General features: G+C 37.6%; 4 protein-coding genes across 7 annotated transcripts; 2 read left to right on the top strand and 2 right to left on the bottom strand.

Annotated features, from left to right (window-relative positions):
• Window positions 1-2,016: 2,016 nt before the first annotated feature.
• Iscu (Iron-sulfur cluster assembly enzyme) lies at window positions 2,017-3,526 on the bottom strand. Its single transcript, XM_078188949.1, has 4 exons — window positions 3,341-3,526; window positions 2,713-2,937; window positions 2,566-2,644; window positions 2,017-2,358 (listed from the first exon to the last, which is right to left on the bottom strand). Exons 1-4 carry the CDS (start codon window positions 3,425-3,427, stop codon window positions 2,255-2,257), a joined length of 495 nt encoding a protein of 164 aa, XP_078045075.1. The 5' UTR covers window positions 3,428-3,526; the 3' UTR covers window positions 2,017-2,254.
• Window positions 3,527-4,299: 773 nt separating this feature from the next.
• Window positions 4,300-7,915, top strand: LOC144474471 (uncharacterized). Its single transcript, XM_078189314.1, is given in 1 exon segment — window positions 4,300-7,915. A coding segment is annotated over 1 exon segment (1,695 nt). The 3' UTR covers window positions 5,995-7,915.
• LOC144474260 (uncharacterized) lies at window positions 7,774-8,939 on the top strand. Its single transcript, XM_078188950.1, has 3 exons — window positions 7,774-7,911; window positions 8,240-8,428; window positions 8,505-8,939. Exons 1-3 carry the CDS (start codon window positions 7,861-7,863, stop codon window positions 8,733-8,735), a joined length of 471 nt encoding a protein of 156 aa, XP_078045076.1. The 5' UTR covers window positions 7,774-7,860; the 3' UTR covers window positions 8,736-8,939.
• A 151-nt stretch (window positions 8,940-9,090) lies between these two features.
• On the bottom strand, window positions 9,091-13,766 carry Sln (monocarboxylic acid transporter silnoon). 4 transcript variants are annotated; one of them, XR_013494716.1, is made up of 6 exons: window positions 12,746-13,766; window positions 12,242-12,385; window positions 10,679-11,594; window positions 10,051-10,271; window positions 9,477-9,865; window positions 9,091-9,230 (listed from the first exon to the last, which is right to left on the bottom strand). XR_013494716.1 is itself a non-coding variant. In XM_078188945.1 (6 exons), exons 1-6 carry the CDS (start codon window positions 13,356-13,358, stop codon window positions 9,848-9,850), a joined length of 1,923 nt encoding a protein of 640 aa, XP_078045071.1. In that variant the 5' UTR covers window positions 13,359-13,766; the 3' UTR covers window positions 9,696-9,847. The 4 variants fall into 4 exon arrangements, 3 of the variants coding, with proteins under 3 accessions (XP_078045069.1, XP_078045071.1, XP_078045070.1); XM_078188945.1 differs by lacking the exon at window positions 9,091-9,230 and adding an exon at window positions 9,940-9,950 and having other exon boundaries at window positions 9,696-9,865; XM_078188943.1 differs by having other exon boundaries at window positions 9,091-9,865.
• Between the last annotated feature and the right edge of the window lie 668 nt (window positions 13,767-14,434).

A 14,434-nucleotide genomic window follows, 5' to 3' on the forward strand; every position in this document is an offset into this window, starting at 1 on the left:
ACGGAATCTTTGTGATGACGCGTGCACAACACGTGTCCCTCCCTCCCTTCGTGTTTGGGCATTCTCAAGCCAAAAACTACTCAAAATAATCAGGCAATTAACGTTTCCAAGTAATTATCTCGTGGTTTTATAACGAGATCATAACGTTACTCTAATTGTTTCGAGATGAAACGGACGTTGTATAATATTCAGAAAACCCATCGGAGTCAAGTTGAATGATCCAGTTTTTCTTTCCTTTCGAGTGGTTTGCCACGAAGCTGTTATCATTTTTATTATATGGAATGTATACGTAACAGTACATATCGATATGTATATCCGTTCGGCGCGTAACGGATATCTATACTGACTCTATAGCATTACGATAAGGCTTGGTTGAAGTATTCCAAATACTCGAAATGATAGTAAATATTATCCGCCTTATATAATTATATTATGTAATTGCGGAATTTATTGCACGAATCGAATAAGACGAAAATATCCCCCGATCGAGGATCAGCGTGCACCCAGAATTCCCGCGATCCATTTGCAGTTTACGAAAATATTCGGCCCCGGGTAAATGATGCTATGACTAATGTAGTTCTATCTGTCACTGATAAGCGTCGGCTTCGAACGTCAACGAAGTATACGCTACGCAGCTAGCATGAAAACATGCGACCAATGTAAATTACGAATTAACGAGCTAATTGTTCCTCTTCGTAAATTAACTTGAAACGCGCAATTGACAGCAGTAACTGCACACATGACTCAGTTTATACTCGTTCTTATTAAGCATCAATTGGTGTTGTGATGACAGTTATAAGAAGGATACCAGGAGTCACCGATCCGGCTCACTCTTGAGGCATACATTTATGTTAAGAAGAATTAAATTTGTTCGAGTAACCTTGTCAGAATTATCCTAAACAATTTATATTAGCAATTTGGCAACCGAGAGTCTATTAGTAACCTTGTTAATGTCTTTATCCAATCTTAATTTCGAACAGAGTTTGGTCGCCGATCAAACTTATTTTAAACAATTGAAATGTAACTTACTAGCATTGATTTTCATTTATACGGTTATAATTCGAAGGGATGACTGTCAATTTTTTCAGAATTACTTGAACTTGTAATTTTTATAAAGTTGTTCATTCGCGGAAAAATCCCAAGAGTCAAAGGTTAAATCTAACTCCACCTTCAACGATTGCATCATAAAAAGAAAACAAGAAAGAATTTTCAAGTTGCGAGCGATAACCGCATGAAATAAAAAACGCAATCTATTGTGAAATCCTAGAATTAGCAAATATTCGATCGACTATGCAGTTATGAAGAAATTGCAATGTCTTTTTACCGCTGCACATTTAAAGCTCACAATGTGAGAGAAAAAGTACTATTATTCCCGGTACGTTATTTGAGTCGAGTAATTGTAATGAATCATTCAATATTACTATCGCGGTATTTATATATTAATGTCGATTTGCTTTTGTTTTCATTATTACAGTAATACAGGTATCATATGTAATATTTAGTTTCACTGATAATTTTTATAAAGAAAATCGTTATTGATAAGAGATACCCTCTCCTACACGCGCTGCCGCTGCGAAGATACATAATAACTGATGGCGTAATGGGTACGCATGAAAACAGAACGGACAAGTAAAAATCTTTTCATCAACAAATTAATTTCCTACTACAGTTACTATTTCTATTTTAGACTCAAAATCGTTTTTGTAATGGTACGGATACACAAGCAAATAACTTATGACATTTTTCGCAAGAAGTTCTTGCAGAAGAATATTCTCTTGTTTGCAAATATTATCTACAGATTACTTAGCACTCAAATGCAGCTATCACAAATAAATTCATCTTAATGGCCGCTATTTCAGAAGCACATAACGAAAGTTTTTCAATCAAAAGCTGTTGCAAGTTATTTGCCTGTGCATTCACACCTATACGTTTGATAACACCACTAGAAACATGCAGATACTTCTAACAGTATAATAAGTGTAGTGTGAATATATAAATAAACGCTATGCATTCAAATAGTATTTAATTAAATATATTTATTTGATTCCATAAGAGAAAATATAGCACAGCTGAATATATCTATATGGAACTTTAAATATCTATTGAGATACATTACTCTTTTAACTCTCATCACAGTTCATGATTTGTGAAGATACTACTATTTGTTTTATATAGTAGCTACAACAGAACTACAGTAGCCACTAGTAATATATTAAGTAGTACTAATAAGTTGATGCTTTTGAATACATCCAAATCATGTTTCTTTTGGAGTACCATTGCTTTCATTTTCTTTTGTCTTTGTCTGCTGTTTTATACGATAATCTGACAATGCAGCCTTAATTGCATCTTCTGCAAGCACTATAATGTGTAAAAAATATAAGTTAATTATAAATGTACATTTAAGTGATTTTTAAACTCTCAAATTATATATATTGTTGTTCAATATAATTTTAAAAAGATTACTTAAAAATAGTTCCTACCTACTAGATAATAAACAATTCATAAAAAAATGTTTCCAAGACGCCACTAATATTTACAAAAAAAAAATAAATATGTGGTACTTACTGGAACAGTGTAGCTTGACAGGTGGTAGGCATAATTCTTTAGCAATGTCAGTATTTTTCAATTTCAGAGCTTCGTCAACCTGTAATATCAATCAAGTAATTACTTATTCTATGATAACAAAACCTATAAAGATATAATAATACTTACTGTTTTTCCTTTTACCCATTCAGTAGCTAATGAACTGGAGGCAATAGCAGAACCACAACCAAAAGTTTTGAATTTAGCATCAATGATCTTTCCGTCTTGATCAACTTTAATCTGAAGTTTCATTACATCTCCACAGGCTGGTGCACCAACCAAACCTGTGCCAACTTGGGAGTCATTCTTATCTAGGGATCCTACGTTCCTTGGATTTTCATAATGATCCAAAACCTATAAAGTTATATTTTATGACTTATAGAAAAAACTGCATGGATATTTTGTGAAGAAAAAATGAAATATGAATTAAAAAGTGATATTATTTTCGAAAATGATCTACGAACTTGTTAAAATAAAATTAATAGAGAGAATCGTTAATGCGAAAAGAAATTAAAACACCAATATAACCTAACATTCATACTAAATAATCCGGAAATATGGCACAGTATTTTTAGAACGTTTGTATTTAAAATTAGATCAATATCAATTGGTCGTGTGAAGGTCACACTTTCTATATATATGTATATATATATTGCAGTAACAGTCGCAATTGTATGATATTGATTGCAAAAAATAATGCAACATTCAATACGATAGGTTATGGACGATACCGTAAACTAAACAGTAAAGAACTTACGTTCGGATGGTAATGAACAGCTGGCACACTTCGGGATATTAATTTTGAAGTTTTGTTCAGCGTAGGCAACGTACGTAGTAAAGACATTGTATTTACTTGTGTACAAACATTGACGAAGAGGAAAAACTGCACCCGTCACTTTGGGCAATGTGTCTACCACTGACAAAACAAATCCAATTCGTCCTGAAGTAATCAGCTGTCTGTGTTGGTAGTTCATACTATTGGTAACCCTGATCGCATACAAAAATATAACCTTTGATTTAAATTCATATTTAATTAAATCGAACATTTCCAAACGATTAGGATATTTAAATATTCAATAATTCCTTATTTTCAATATCATCGAACACATCATTTCGTCACCGTTATTTCAAATAGATTATTGAAGTTTATAGACAATAGTCTAATCAATTTATGACATTTTAAATACACGAGACCGTAATCTATTATGCAATACAAATCTGTCTGGTTCTTTGTTAAAATGAAAGGGATGAAATGTTATCAAAATGAAGTTACGTAACGATAATTACATCGTAAGAACAATTTGTAAAACACTCTTGTTTCGCAATCATGTCGATGAACGTTTGATAACCACCACGCAAAACATTTAAATAACGCAACATATTCATCAGTAAGAAACCTCAATTTACTTTTCTATAATAATTTATATCACTTTTGATTTTTTGCTAGAATAACTATATCAAAATATTTAACGTATATTCGTATAATATAAAGATCGCCATTTTTTTTCCAAATTGATCCTGTATGTTCCGAATTCTTATTTTTATCACTAACATTATTCAAGCCATGTCAGCATGCTAAAAGTGTAAACATGATTTACAGTCATTAGAATACAAGTATAGTTAATTGAATGAAAAATAAGGTCATTTAGGACAGACAGAGACAACGAAGTAGTACTTACCCACGAATAGTTGTTAGAAAATGGTTAAAAATTTTCCATGAAAGTATTAATATTTATTGGCTGTTCACAATTTATAGTGTCAGAAGATCACAGAAAACAACCAACTTACAATACTCAACACGTGCGAAGCAGGAAACGGGATCAAAAACAGAAGTCGAACGACTTCGCAGTTTGTACTGGTTGGACACAAGAATGGGTATCACCACGACAACTTCGACAGAATAATTGTCTCGAAGTCCGAGATGTAGTTCCGGGTCCATTTGTCTCGCCAAAACTGTTACGGACGCAACCATATGTTAACAGATCCTGCTGTGGCGTAAAAGAAAATATTAATTACGGCAGACGAGGCATTCCCGACGCATGGCGCGAATACTTAGTTATCAGAGGACACTGCGGTGCAACAGAGGCACGTGTTTTGCAAAAGAACTTGATACCTTGTTACGTCAGATGTCTCGCCACCGACCGACTCTGGAACGATCTGGGTTTAGCCTTCGAACAGGGGATTCCTGATCCGTGGAAAGATTCGTTTCGTCTTCGAGAAATCGCCTGCAAAAAAAGGTCTACCCCGCAAATTATCAGTAGTTACGATGCGGACGATGAAGCAGACATAGAGGACTTCGGTTCTAGCTATTGTAGGTCTACAAGACAACATAAAGAGGGTATGAGAGATCATCCTTACATGGTACAGCGTGAATTGAATTTGCCGCCGCATGATAAGAATACTTTTCAAACGAAGGGGCATACTTTGAGCGATACAAAAGGTAAGCAAAATAAAATTGATCAAGTAACGGTTAGCCAAAGTTCAAAGTTACCGAATCAAAAAGAGTGCGTTAGGAATAAACGTGCACTGGTAAGAGAGGAATCTTTGGTGCACGGTGAAAAGAAGCTATCGGCAAAGACATTAAGTCTCACGGTTACGAAACCAATTATTAAAACAAATATTGAAACCAATCTGAACGAGAAAACAAGTGAGGATGTATGCATAGTTCAGCCTAAAATGATACGAAATTTTGCATGTTGTAGTTTTAAGTCACAGAATCGTATTGATTCGAACGTTCAACATTTTCCCAATTGCACGAGCTTGCTGAATGAGGTAAACGTGTTGCAACACGTGCTCTGCAAGAATTGCGAAGATGTTTATCGCGGAAATAATCCGCAGAGACCAGATCCTGCAACAAATATCATAAACGCCTCTGAACCGATCCCGAAGTGTTGTTCCAGAAGGCAGAAAATTGTGGAATACGGAAAAATTTACAAACAAACAAGATTGAAGCTTTGCGGCTGCATGCAGAAGACAAAGCAACAGTTCGACAAATTTAGTTGTCCGAGACAATTGGAAAAGGGGGACGTAATCGTCAATCCGGATTTGAAGCTGGTGTGCTGTCGCTGCGATTGTCCTTATCTGAAGATCGCGTCGCCGAATCCGATTGATGGAAAAACAGGCAGCAACAATAGACAATCCTGCAGGATGCAGAATGATCATCGTATAGGCCCGCGCGAACGCAGACGCATTTCAAAATACGCTGCAACGCGGAAACACGGGAGCAATTGCAACAATTCCGAGAATCGTTCGAGAACGCGTGCTGAAAACAAAACGAACGTTTCTAAACGTGACCTTCAACGAACGTTACATTCAAAGGCTGCTAAGTGATTTGAAGTGTCGAACAAGAATGTTAATAACTATCCAAAGTCGGAAGTTGGCAGCAACAACAACCAGTTAAATAATGAATAGAATAGAAAATTCAATTCGGAGACTGTGTTCTAATCGGTTGTTTGGTTATGAATTCTATCACTCTGGATAAAAGTAAGGACAAAGTGACCAGGTTACTATACATATATTTTAGGAAAGGAGATAAGAAGAATAAAGATGGGTACGTAGATAATTTAACCACCAATGACGACAAAAATTGAAATGACCGAGGTAAAGAGACATCAGAATGCGATACGATAAGGTTTAAGAGATTACGTATGTGATAAGTGACGGCCAGACAAACGTGTCGATAACTTTGTAATGACGATATTGGTGTCACGGCTCAAGAGAGTATTGTCGTGAATAAGATTACTTTGATACACTAAGTGAATAATGCTGTTCCGTTACGGAAATTGCAAGGAGGAAGGAAATGCTGTCACGATCATAAAATATCAATTAGGAATTCCGACGATCCCTAGGTTTCTGAAAATTTCAATAGATTTCATAATCGGATTGAAATTTAGTGGGGATAATGAAGGCTAGACAAGATGATTTCGCGTCACTTGAAATCTGCATATGAATTAGCTCTACCAGAACATGTTAAATATTTACAAGAAGGAATTTTTGAATCGATCAAAAGAAAGGATACTTAAATTCTACTAAAAGCTACTTTAATTTTATTGTATTCTTATAAGTGGAGATTTGTCCGTGAGATGTATCGATAATTTTAAATTACTTTTTAAGATAGGGAGGTTTGAGTGTTCCCTTGAATTCGAATGTTTCACGTATTATTGAATAATGATATTGAAAAATACTCAAAACAATGTCGAGGAAACTGGTATAAATGATAAGAAAAGCATTCTAGAATGTTTTGTTTGTCCGTCTGTTGTCGCGATAAAAGAAATTATACTTTAAATAATTTCGTATCTAAATTGGCGTGGCTATATCAACTGATTAAAAACGCAAAACGTAATTAAATTTTTATTTAATATTTTATTTCATATTTTTTTGTTATTTTGAAATTCAAACAACTGAAACTTTTAATAAAAAATCTTACAAATGTAGGATATCCTTCAGGAGCAATGTAAGTCTTTATGACAGTATCAACAGATCTTAACCTAACAATAAGGTTCAATGTCTCGCTATAACAAGTTCCAGATTCGAACAGAATGATTAAACAAGTGTCTCAAAGACAATGGCATGTATTTTAAGAAAAACATGAAATAATACAACTGGGTAACAATTATAGTCGATCACTGATATAAGTAATTTAAAAAGATACGCTCATAACATACAAAGTGTATTTATTTGAAAGTAAGTGTACTTTTTTTTTTATTTGCGATGAATACGTAAGTACTGTTTATGAATTAATTTGTACGCGAAACAAAATATATGTAAAGAATATTTTTTACATGTGGAGTCAGTGATGTGTGTATATAAAATGACATTAAAACATAACATTATTTGAATGATTATAATACTTAATTAATTAATTAAGATTATATAATAGAAATCATAAAACTTGCTTAATCGGACACTATTGGGACAATATTGACACACAAACACAAAGAGCACTCTTGACAAAAGCAACTAAAATTCCGTGATTGGTTCATTCTCCTAATTGCCTTTTACCGCCATCTGCCAACTGCAGCACGAATTATTTTCTATTGTGCTCCTTTTTGTTCATTTACTACGACTACGACTGTCATTACTTATTAGCGTGATGTTAAAGGAAGTACAAAGTATTTAACGTTACCGTGAGGGCTCTTAAAATGCTTATTCATCGATGCATAAGTTATTTTTGTGCTGTGATGTCATCACTTCTTAATATGGTTTAACGATACATGTTCCTAGTCGTATTTTTTAATTGTAAATAACCTTATCGCTTTAAATATATTTTTTTGTAATATGGCAAAGACTAAAACAATCAGCAAAGGCTGCCCAAAATGTGAACAGCAGGTAATTTATTATACGTGTGTAATATTACATGCAAATTAGTTGAGTTTTAAAATATATTTACTTTTTATCCGCACTGAATTTTCACAAATCAACTTATTATAGGTAAAAAAAATAAGACTGTTTGACACTAAAATAATTAACGAATTTCATAATCTATTTTTATGAAAGTTAAAAGGTTTGTTTACTTTCATTTTTTAATGTTTTATGAACTAATGTAATAAAAACTAAAATGTAAATTTGTTTTGTTAATTATAAATTTTATTCGTATATCTAACATTAGTATATTAAAATATTTGCTGTGCATTAATATTATAATTTGTCTGTGAAGGTTCCTGTTGCTTGTAAAGCATGTCCATGCGGTCATTCATTTTTTAATGCAAGACGCAATTCTATTAAGAGTCCTCCAAGTCCTGATAGTGGAGTAATGAAAACTAGACGAACTAATCGAATTAAACGGGAGAAACCAAATTATTATGATGCTTTAGAATATGACAAACAATCAAAGAAAAGTGCTAAAGTAAGCCATTATATCATAAAACTTCTATGTATGATATAGAAAAAATGAAAATGTGTAAAAGAATTATTTACTTTAGATAAGAAAAGCAACAGATGCAGCTAGCGATATTGACTGCCGACAATTAAATAAAAAGAAGAAACGTAAAGTGAAAAGTAAAGGAAAGAATGGGAGTAATAATGGATTAGGAGATGATGATGACGAAATGGAAGGAATCAATGGTTTGTCAGCAGAGAAACAGCTTACTTGCTCTTTGATATTGCAAGAATTAAATAACAAAATGAGAGTGGTAGCTTGGAAGCCTACATGATCCCTTTTATTTATCAATGGGTCTCTTATTATCACATTTGCTAGACTTTCTTACTGATTAACTCCAATATAATTATTTGATAAAGGTATTGGAGTGTTTTTGTGATACAGTCTGTTAATTGCACTCTAAAGCATAGAAATAATATTAGATAATTTTAAGCATGGATTAAATAGATGAATTCATAGATGTGGAAGACTGTTTTTTGTAGTAAATCTTATACACACATGTTTTTTTTTTATAAATTCTTCTTACTGTCACCATTTACTATGAGACCACAGTTTGTCAAGTGTTATGAGTATTGTTTTATATGCCAAATTACCTTCTAAAAACTAAAACCAAAAGAGCAAAGGCAATACACGTGAAAAGAATATAACTTTTATTAAAGATCACTGTGTTTAAATTACATCTGTCTCTTTTATCTTTTAGTATGAAAAATATGTATTTTCTACTAAGATTGTTTCTTTCATCGTAGAATCTGCTGCAATTCTTCATTTTCTACAAATAATCATAATGTAATACGTAAATATGATGTACATAGTGTTATGTATACATATATATATATATAATATATAAATATATGTATAGTATAAATATATAAATGGCAGATTACAATGTACATACAACAATATTTGTTCAATAGTTAAGTAGTTTTTACTTAAGAATAATTTGTAAATGAGGAGGGTTCATTTACCAATAAAACTAGAAGGCGTGCATTTATAAAAGTTTATGAAAAAACCTTACCTGTCGTGAACGAGGTATTTATTATATTATATCTTTTGTTTTTTTTTTGTATGAATATAACTGAACCAAGCAATATATCATAGTGGATTAATTGTAGCGACAAATGTTGTGATTTTTTTTATTAATTCTCTATTACACATTCGTTCGGTTTTCGTTTGTTTTGTTTTTTTGTTATTTTTGTTTTGGTTTTTAAATCACACTTGCAAAATATCTTTATTCTTTCACAGTCGCCTCTGCTTGCGTATCACCGTTCTCAGCGTTAACGGTTATCTTCGATGATTTCGATACTTCGTTAAAAACCAGTAGTAATGGTAGACCTCCCATGACCATGCACGTTCCCATGCAGAGAAAACATACGCTGTAACTCCCAGTTACATCGCGCAGGTAACCTGTAATCATTTTTCGTCCAGATAATGCCACAATCTATGATGATCACTGACTAGAGACGCGCAGAAAACGATACCTCAGCTGAGACTACCATGCAGAAACCAAGAGCACCTTCGAACTTATTAACTTGTAACATTAAATAAATCAAAGCATCTTACAATTCTATATTGTACTGTGGATTAAATACCTGCTAAAGGCGGAATAGAGATAGCTCCGACGCTTTGGAACATCCTAACGAGACCGTAGGTCGAGGATATTTTGTCGGTGCCGTATTGGTCAGCAAGAAGGACGGGAACTAAGAGAAACCAACAACCCAGGCACAGTCCGTACATGCCAACTGAGCATGCTAACACGTAGAACGAGTGGGCCATCGGAATCGCTAGCACAGCTACACCAGCACCCACGACACTGTTAAATAGAGCCAAAAAATAACTCAATAAATCATACAATCGATCCTCTTACAAGCAAATGCGTAAAATCAATCCACTGTAGACACAATGTAGGAAATTTAACTGACATTCAATAAAATTTTAATGAATGGCTATAGACACCTTTAAGATGGAATTAGCGACTATAGATCACCTTTGACCTTATCTGGGCAACCGAGTGTCTATTTCTATACGTTCTTTAATAATATTTCTGTGGGAATGTCGCAGTACTTTTTCATTATTGAGATTCTAATACAATAAATTTAAAATATTAAGTTTCTACAGTTTGATGATCATCATTTGGAGCTCGGTACTAAATGATACGAAGTCTCGTTGTTCAAACCCTAAAAACAACTATTACTGTCGAAAGAAGAGTTGTTAAAATACCTTCCGATGTATCCTTTCCGTCGGTCAAATAACTGCAAGTCCGAGAGCCAACCAAGTCCGAGTCTTCCGCACAAGTCAAGGGCAGCGGAAATGGCGACAAGGTATCCGGCTTCAGACTTGGTGTAGCCAGCCGCGTGAACATACGCCGGAAGATAGTACAGCATGTATGGACTTCCAGTCGACATGAGGCTGACCGAAATACACATCATGATGAATTGCGGATTTTTCAATAGAGACAAATCAATATATTGCATTATCCTCTGCACAATGGTCTTCGGTTCCTCGGGTAGAACTTGCGGTTCGGTCTGAGGAGGCTGACAGACCGCCGTGATCGAGGATCGCAACGATTTCAACGACGATCTAGCTTTATACACGCACGTGGAGTCAGTTGACAGATCCTCGACGCTGTGCAATATACTGGAGCTTCGTATCTTCGAGATCGGTTTCATCCTGAGACATTCGCCAATCACGTCCTTCTCTTCCTCGCTGTCAGTCAGCTCAACCGCCACCACGCCGTTCTGATGGAACAATTCATTCAACAAATTATGCTTGGTAGTGGAGTCGTGGTTCGCAAATATCAAGTCCAGCTTCTGCTGCTTTGCCGCTTCCAATTCTTTCGCGGTCGGTGCGCTTTCAACCTTCTCGACCACGATGTCCAGCGTTTCCGGAGCGTAATTGTTTTCAAGGGGCCGGTATAAGGTCGCGCTCACACATACATGAAGCATGCAACCGCCCAGAAGCAAGATCGTCCCATGGAAGCCGAAGCTTTCCACGAGAATCTCGATCAGAAGCGGAAACACGAAACTGCCGGCGGCGGTACCGGAAACGCAGATCCCGTTCGCCAGGGCTCGGTGCTTATCGAAGTATTGTGAGACGATGATGATGCCTGGCGTCGTCGACAGACCGCCACCGATACCTGATTAAAAAAATCATTAACAGATTATGCCCCCTTGCATATATTTCTCTCTGAAAAAATTTCCGCTAAAGTAGATAGGTATTTGCCATCGTTACGTCAACTGTAACAACGTTCGGGAAACGTTGCAGTCATCTTTCAAAGGGCCAAGGCTTACGATAGTCGCGACAGCAATGATTACGTAACTCTTGGTATTTTCCCGTGAGTTTGCAACTGTAGAATTTGGGTAAATACGAAGTAGTCGATACTGAGGTTTTGACAAAATTCCATAAAACCGGAACGTAATTCTAGACCATTCGGGAGATCCATCATCGACCGCTGTATAAAACTTGCGAACGACCCAAGGAAAAATGTCTTGCTTGTAGGAAAAGCGATATTTCTGTTCCGCGACAAATGTGTCGAAACAGATATCTGTATTTAATTACACAAAATAATTGGTTGCACCATCATTTACAATTTTCTATTTCCAATGATTCGCATCCAGACCTGTTACGTAACGAGACGCGTTGCACAGATATACATACAACGTTCGAAATGCATATACGAGACAATCCGACCAGTGTGTTACGAAACATACAGGCGTACTCGGTTCCGATCACAGAGTACACCTCCACGTTTTCACAGCGTCGTATTCGAAAGGCTGGACAAACCTGTTAAAACTCCAAAAGTAAAAAAGAGGTGTATCAAGCTCGTGGCAAAGTAACTTAGAGTTAGTCCTAAAGCGCAGAACAATCCTCCGATGAAGACGACCGCTCGACAGCTGTACTTCTGGCAGAGTATGCTCGTCACGGGTGCTAGAATATCGAACAAAACATTGAATCCTAGCTAGGGATCCTTATCATCGCAATTTTGTAGCATCAACTCGTTCACTTTCCAGTCCTCCCGAGAGAGAGAGAGAGAGAGAGAGAATCGGCCAATTTCGAAGCCTACAAAAGGGCTGGCTTACTGATTCGAAAAAATTCGGACCGACTAACGAAATCCTTTTATTACCACGAGCCACGCGCGTTAGTCACCGATTTACATGTAAAACTCCGCGTGACCTAGATACAAGTCGAAGGACAGTGAACGTGTTAAGTGTACCGAAAGCGTTCCCGAGTCCACACCCTGGAAACTGAACGCGTCGATCCTTCTGGATCGATTCAAGGATTACTCACCAAGCGCTAGACAGAGGCAAGACAAAATAGCCGGTATCCAGGACGCGACGGCGGCCGAGGAGTCCTTGAACGTCTCCATGACCTCGACATAAAGGACCCCGTACGACTTGACTAGTCCAGCTACCCAGAACTGGACGAAGAAAGCCCCGAACACGATCACCCATCCGTAACCGCCGTCGAGTGGGACGTAGGTGATGTTCCTGGGTTTCTTAGCCTCGTTCCTCTTCCTCTTCTTGGCAGCAGAGCATCTCGTCGAGCGTAACTCGCGCGACTTTGCGATTAACGGTCTGGCGGTCAGGCTCGATATCGTCAGAAGATTGTCGTTGTCCTCGTCCTCGATGGTTTCCGGGCTCTGCAGATGAGGTGGTACGACCGGCGTCGAGGTGGCCGTCGCCTGCACTGACAACGAGGCCGGCCTCTTCGGTGACGGCACGCCTGTGCTCAGGTCGAACACGGGCGCCGAGTGTATGGACAACAGCGAGCCCAGCTGATTCTGTTGATTCATATTCTCGTCGATGCCGGTCGTGACGACCATCTCCTGCGACGCTGTCGCACAGGCGACAGGATCACACTCGACCGAATCCTGGAGGCTCCATTCTCGTGGTAACGACATATTTCAGTGGCTTCGTTCACAATAGGGGGACCGTAATACATTGGAGTTACGTTACTTGGCCTCTCTTCGCTCACTGGACTTGGCAAAATTGTTTTCTATCCTCTGCCACCTTTCTCGCAACCAGGACGAACAACACTATTAACGTCGTGCGCTAATCGCTCACCGGTTGTCTTGGTACCCTGCGTTTCTCTTTCTTTAGTTTCTTTCCACGTTCTCCACGGACTCTGCCCTTCGAAGCCGTCCCGAGGTGTACACCCTCTACGTACCACCCTTTCTTGCTCTCTGTCTACGTTCCCGCTCTTCGTCCCCCGTTTCAATTTCGGATTACCAGCCCGACGTCCTGCTTCTCACCATTTACACGTTCCCCAGGATTCTCCTGACTCGGACTAAGGGCACTTGGTAAATAACCGAGATGAAAGTGGTGCGCACGCAGGGAGGTCGCCACCGAATGGAAACTTACGGGATCGATAGCCACCACCGACGCACTGGCATCTCGCGGTAGTCACCACCACGTGGCCTCCTGAACAATACAAGGGGGTTATCGGTTTGTTGTCCTGCGGTCGACCCACTTTTCCGCAACCGCCGTTGCTTTAATTGCTCCCGATCGGATGATCTCTGCGAGCCACTGATTTCCGATCCCGATTGCCATCGTCGCGATCGACGGTCAATATTAAGGGGGTTGGATGATCATGACGAGAGGTCGTTACGGAGAAGCCTCGTTTGTCATTAAATGCTTCAATAATGCTTCTTTAAATTTCCCACTCCCACGTTGATACCAATGCAAAGTTTATTGCTGACGATGAGATTAGCGAACGATCGGTTAAATTACTCAATCGCTAAACTTGACAATGATTCCCAGAAGCGTTTCCCTGCACGCGGCTTCCCCGATCGATCGCGTTGCTGCAACCGATCGAATCGTCGATATTCGAGAAACAAAAGGGGAGACCCGATGTATGGCCGAAAGCGGCCGTAATGATCCGTTGAAAAAAAAATACAAAAACAGCCGAAAATCGCGATAGTGGGGACGGAGACTGTGCGCAGCATCCGAACGGATCAATGAGTCCCCGAGTTCTGTC

The sequence above is a fragment of the Augochlora pura genome, chromosome 8 (assembly GCF_028453695.1).
Source record: "Augochlora pura isolate Apur16 chromosome 8, APUR_v2.2.1, whole genome shotgun sequence".
In the NCBI taxonomy this organism is placed as follows: domain Eukaryota; kingdom Metazoa; phylum Arthropoda; class Insecta; order Hymenoptera; family Halictidae; genus Augochlora; species Augochlora pura.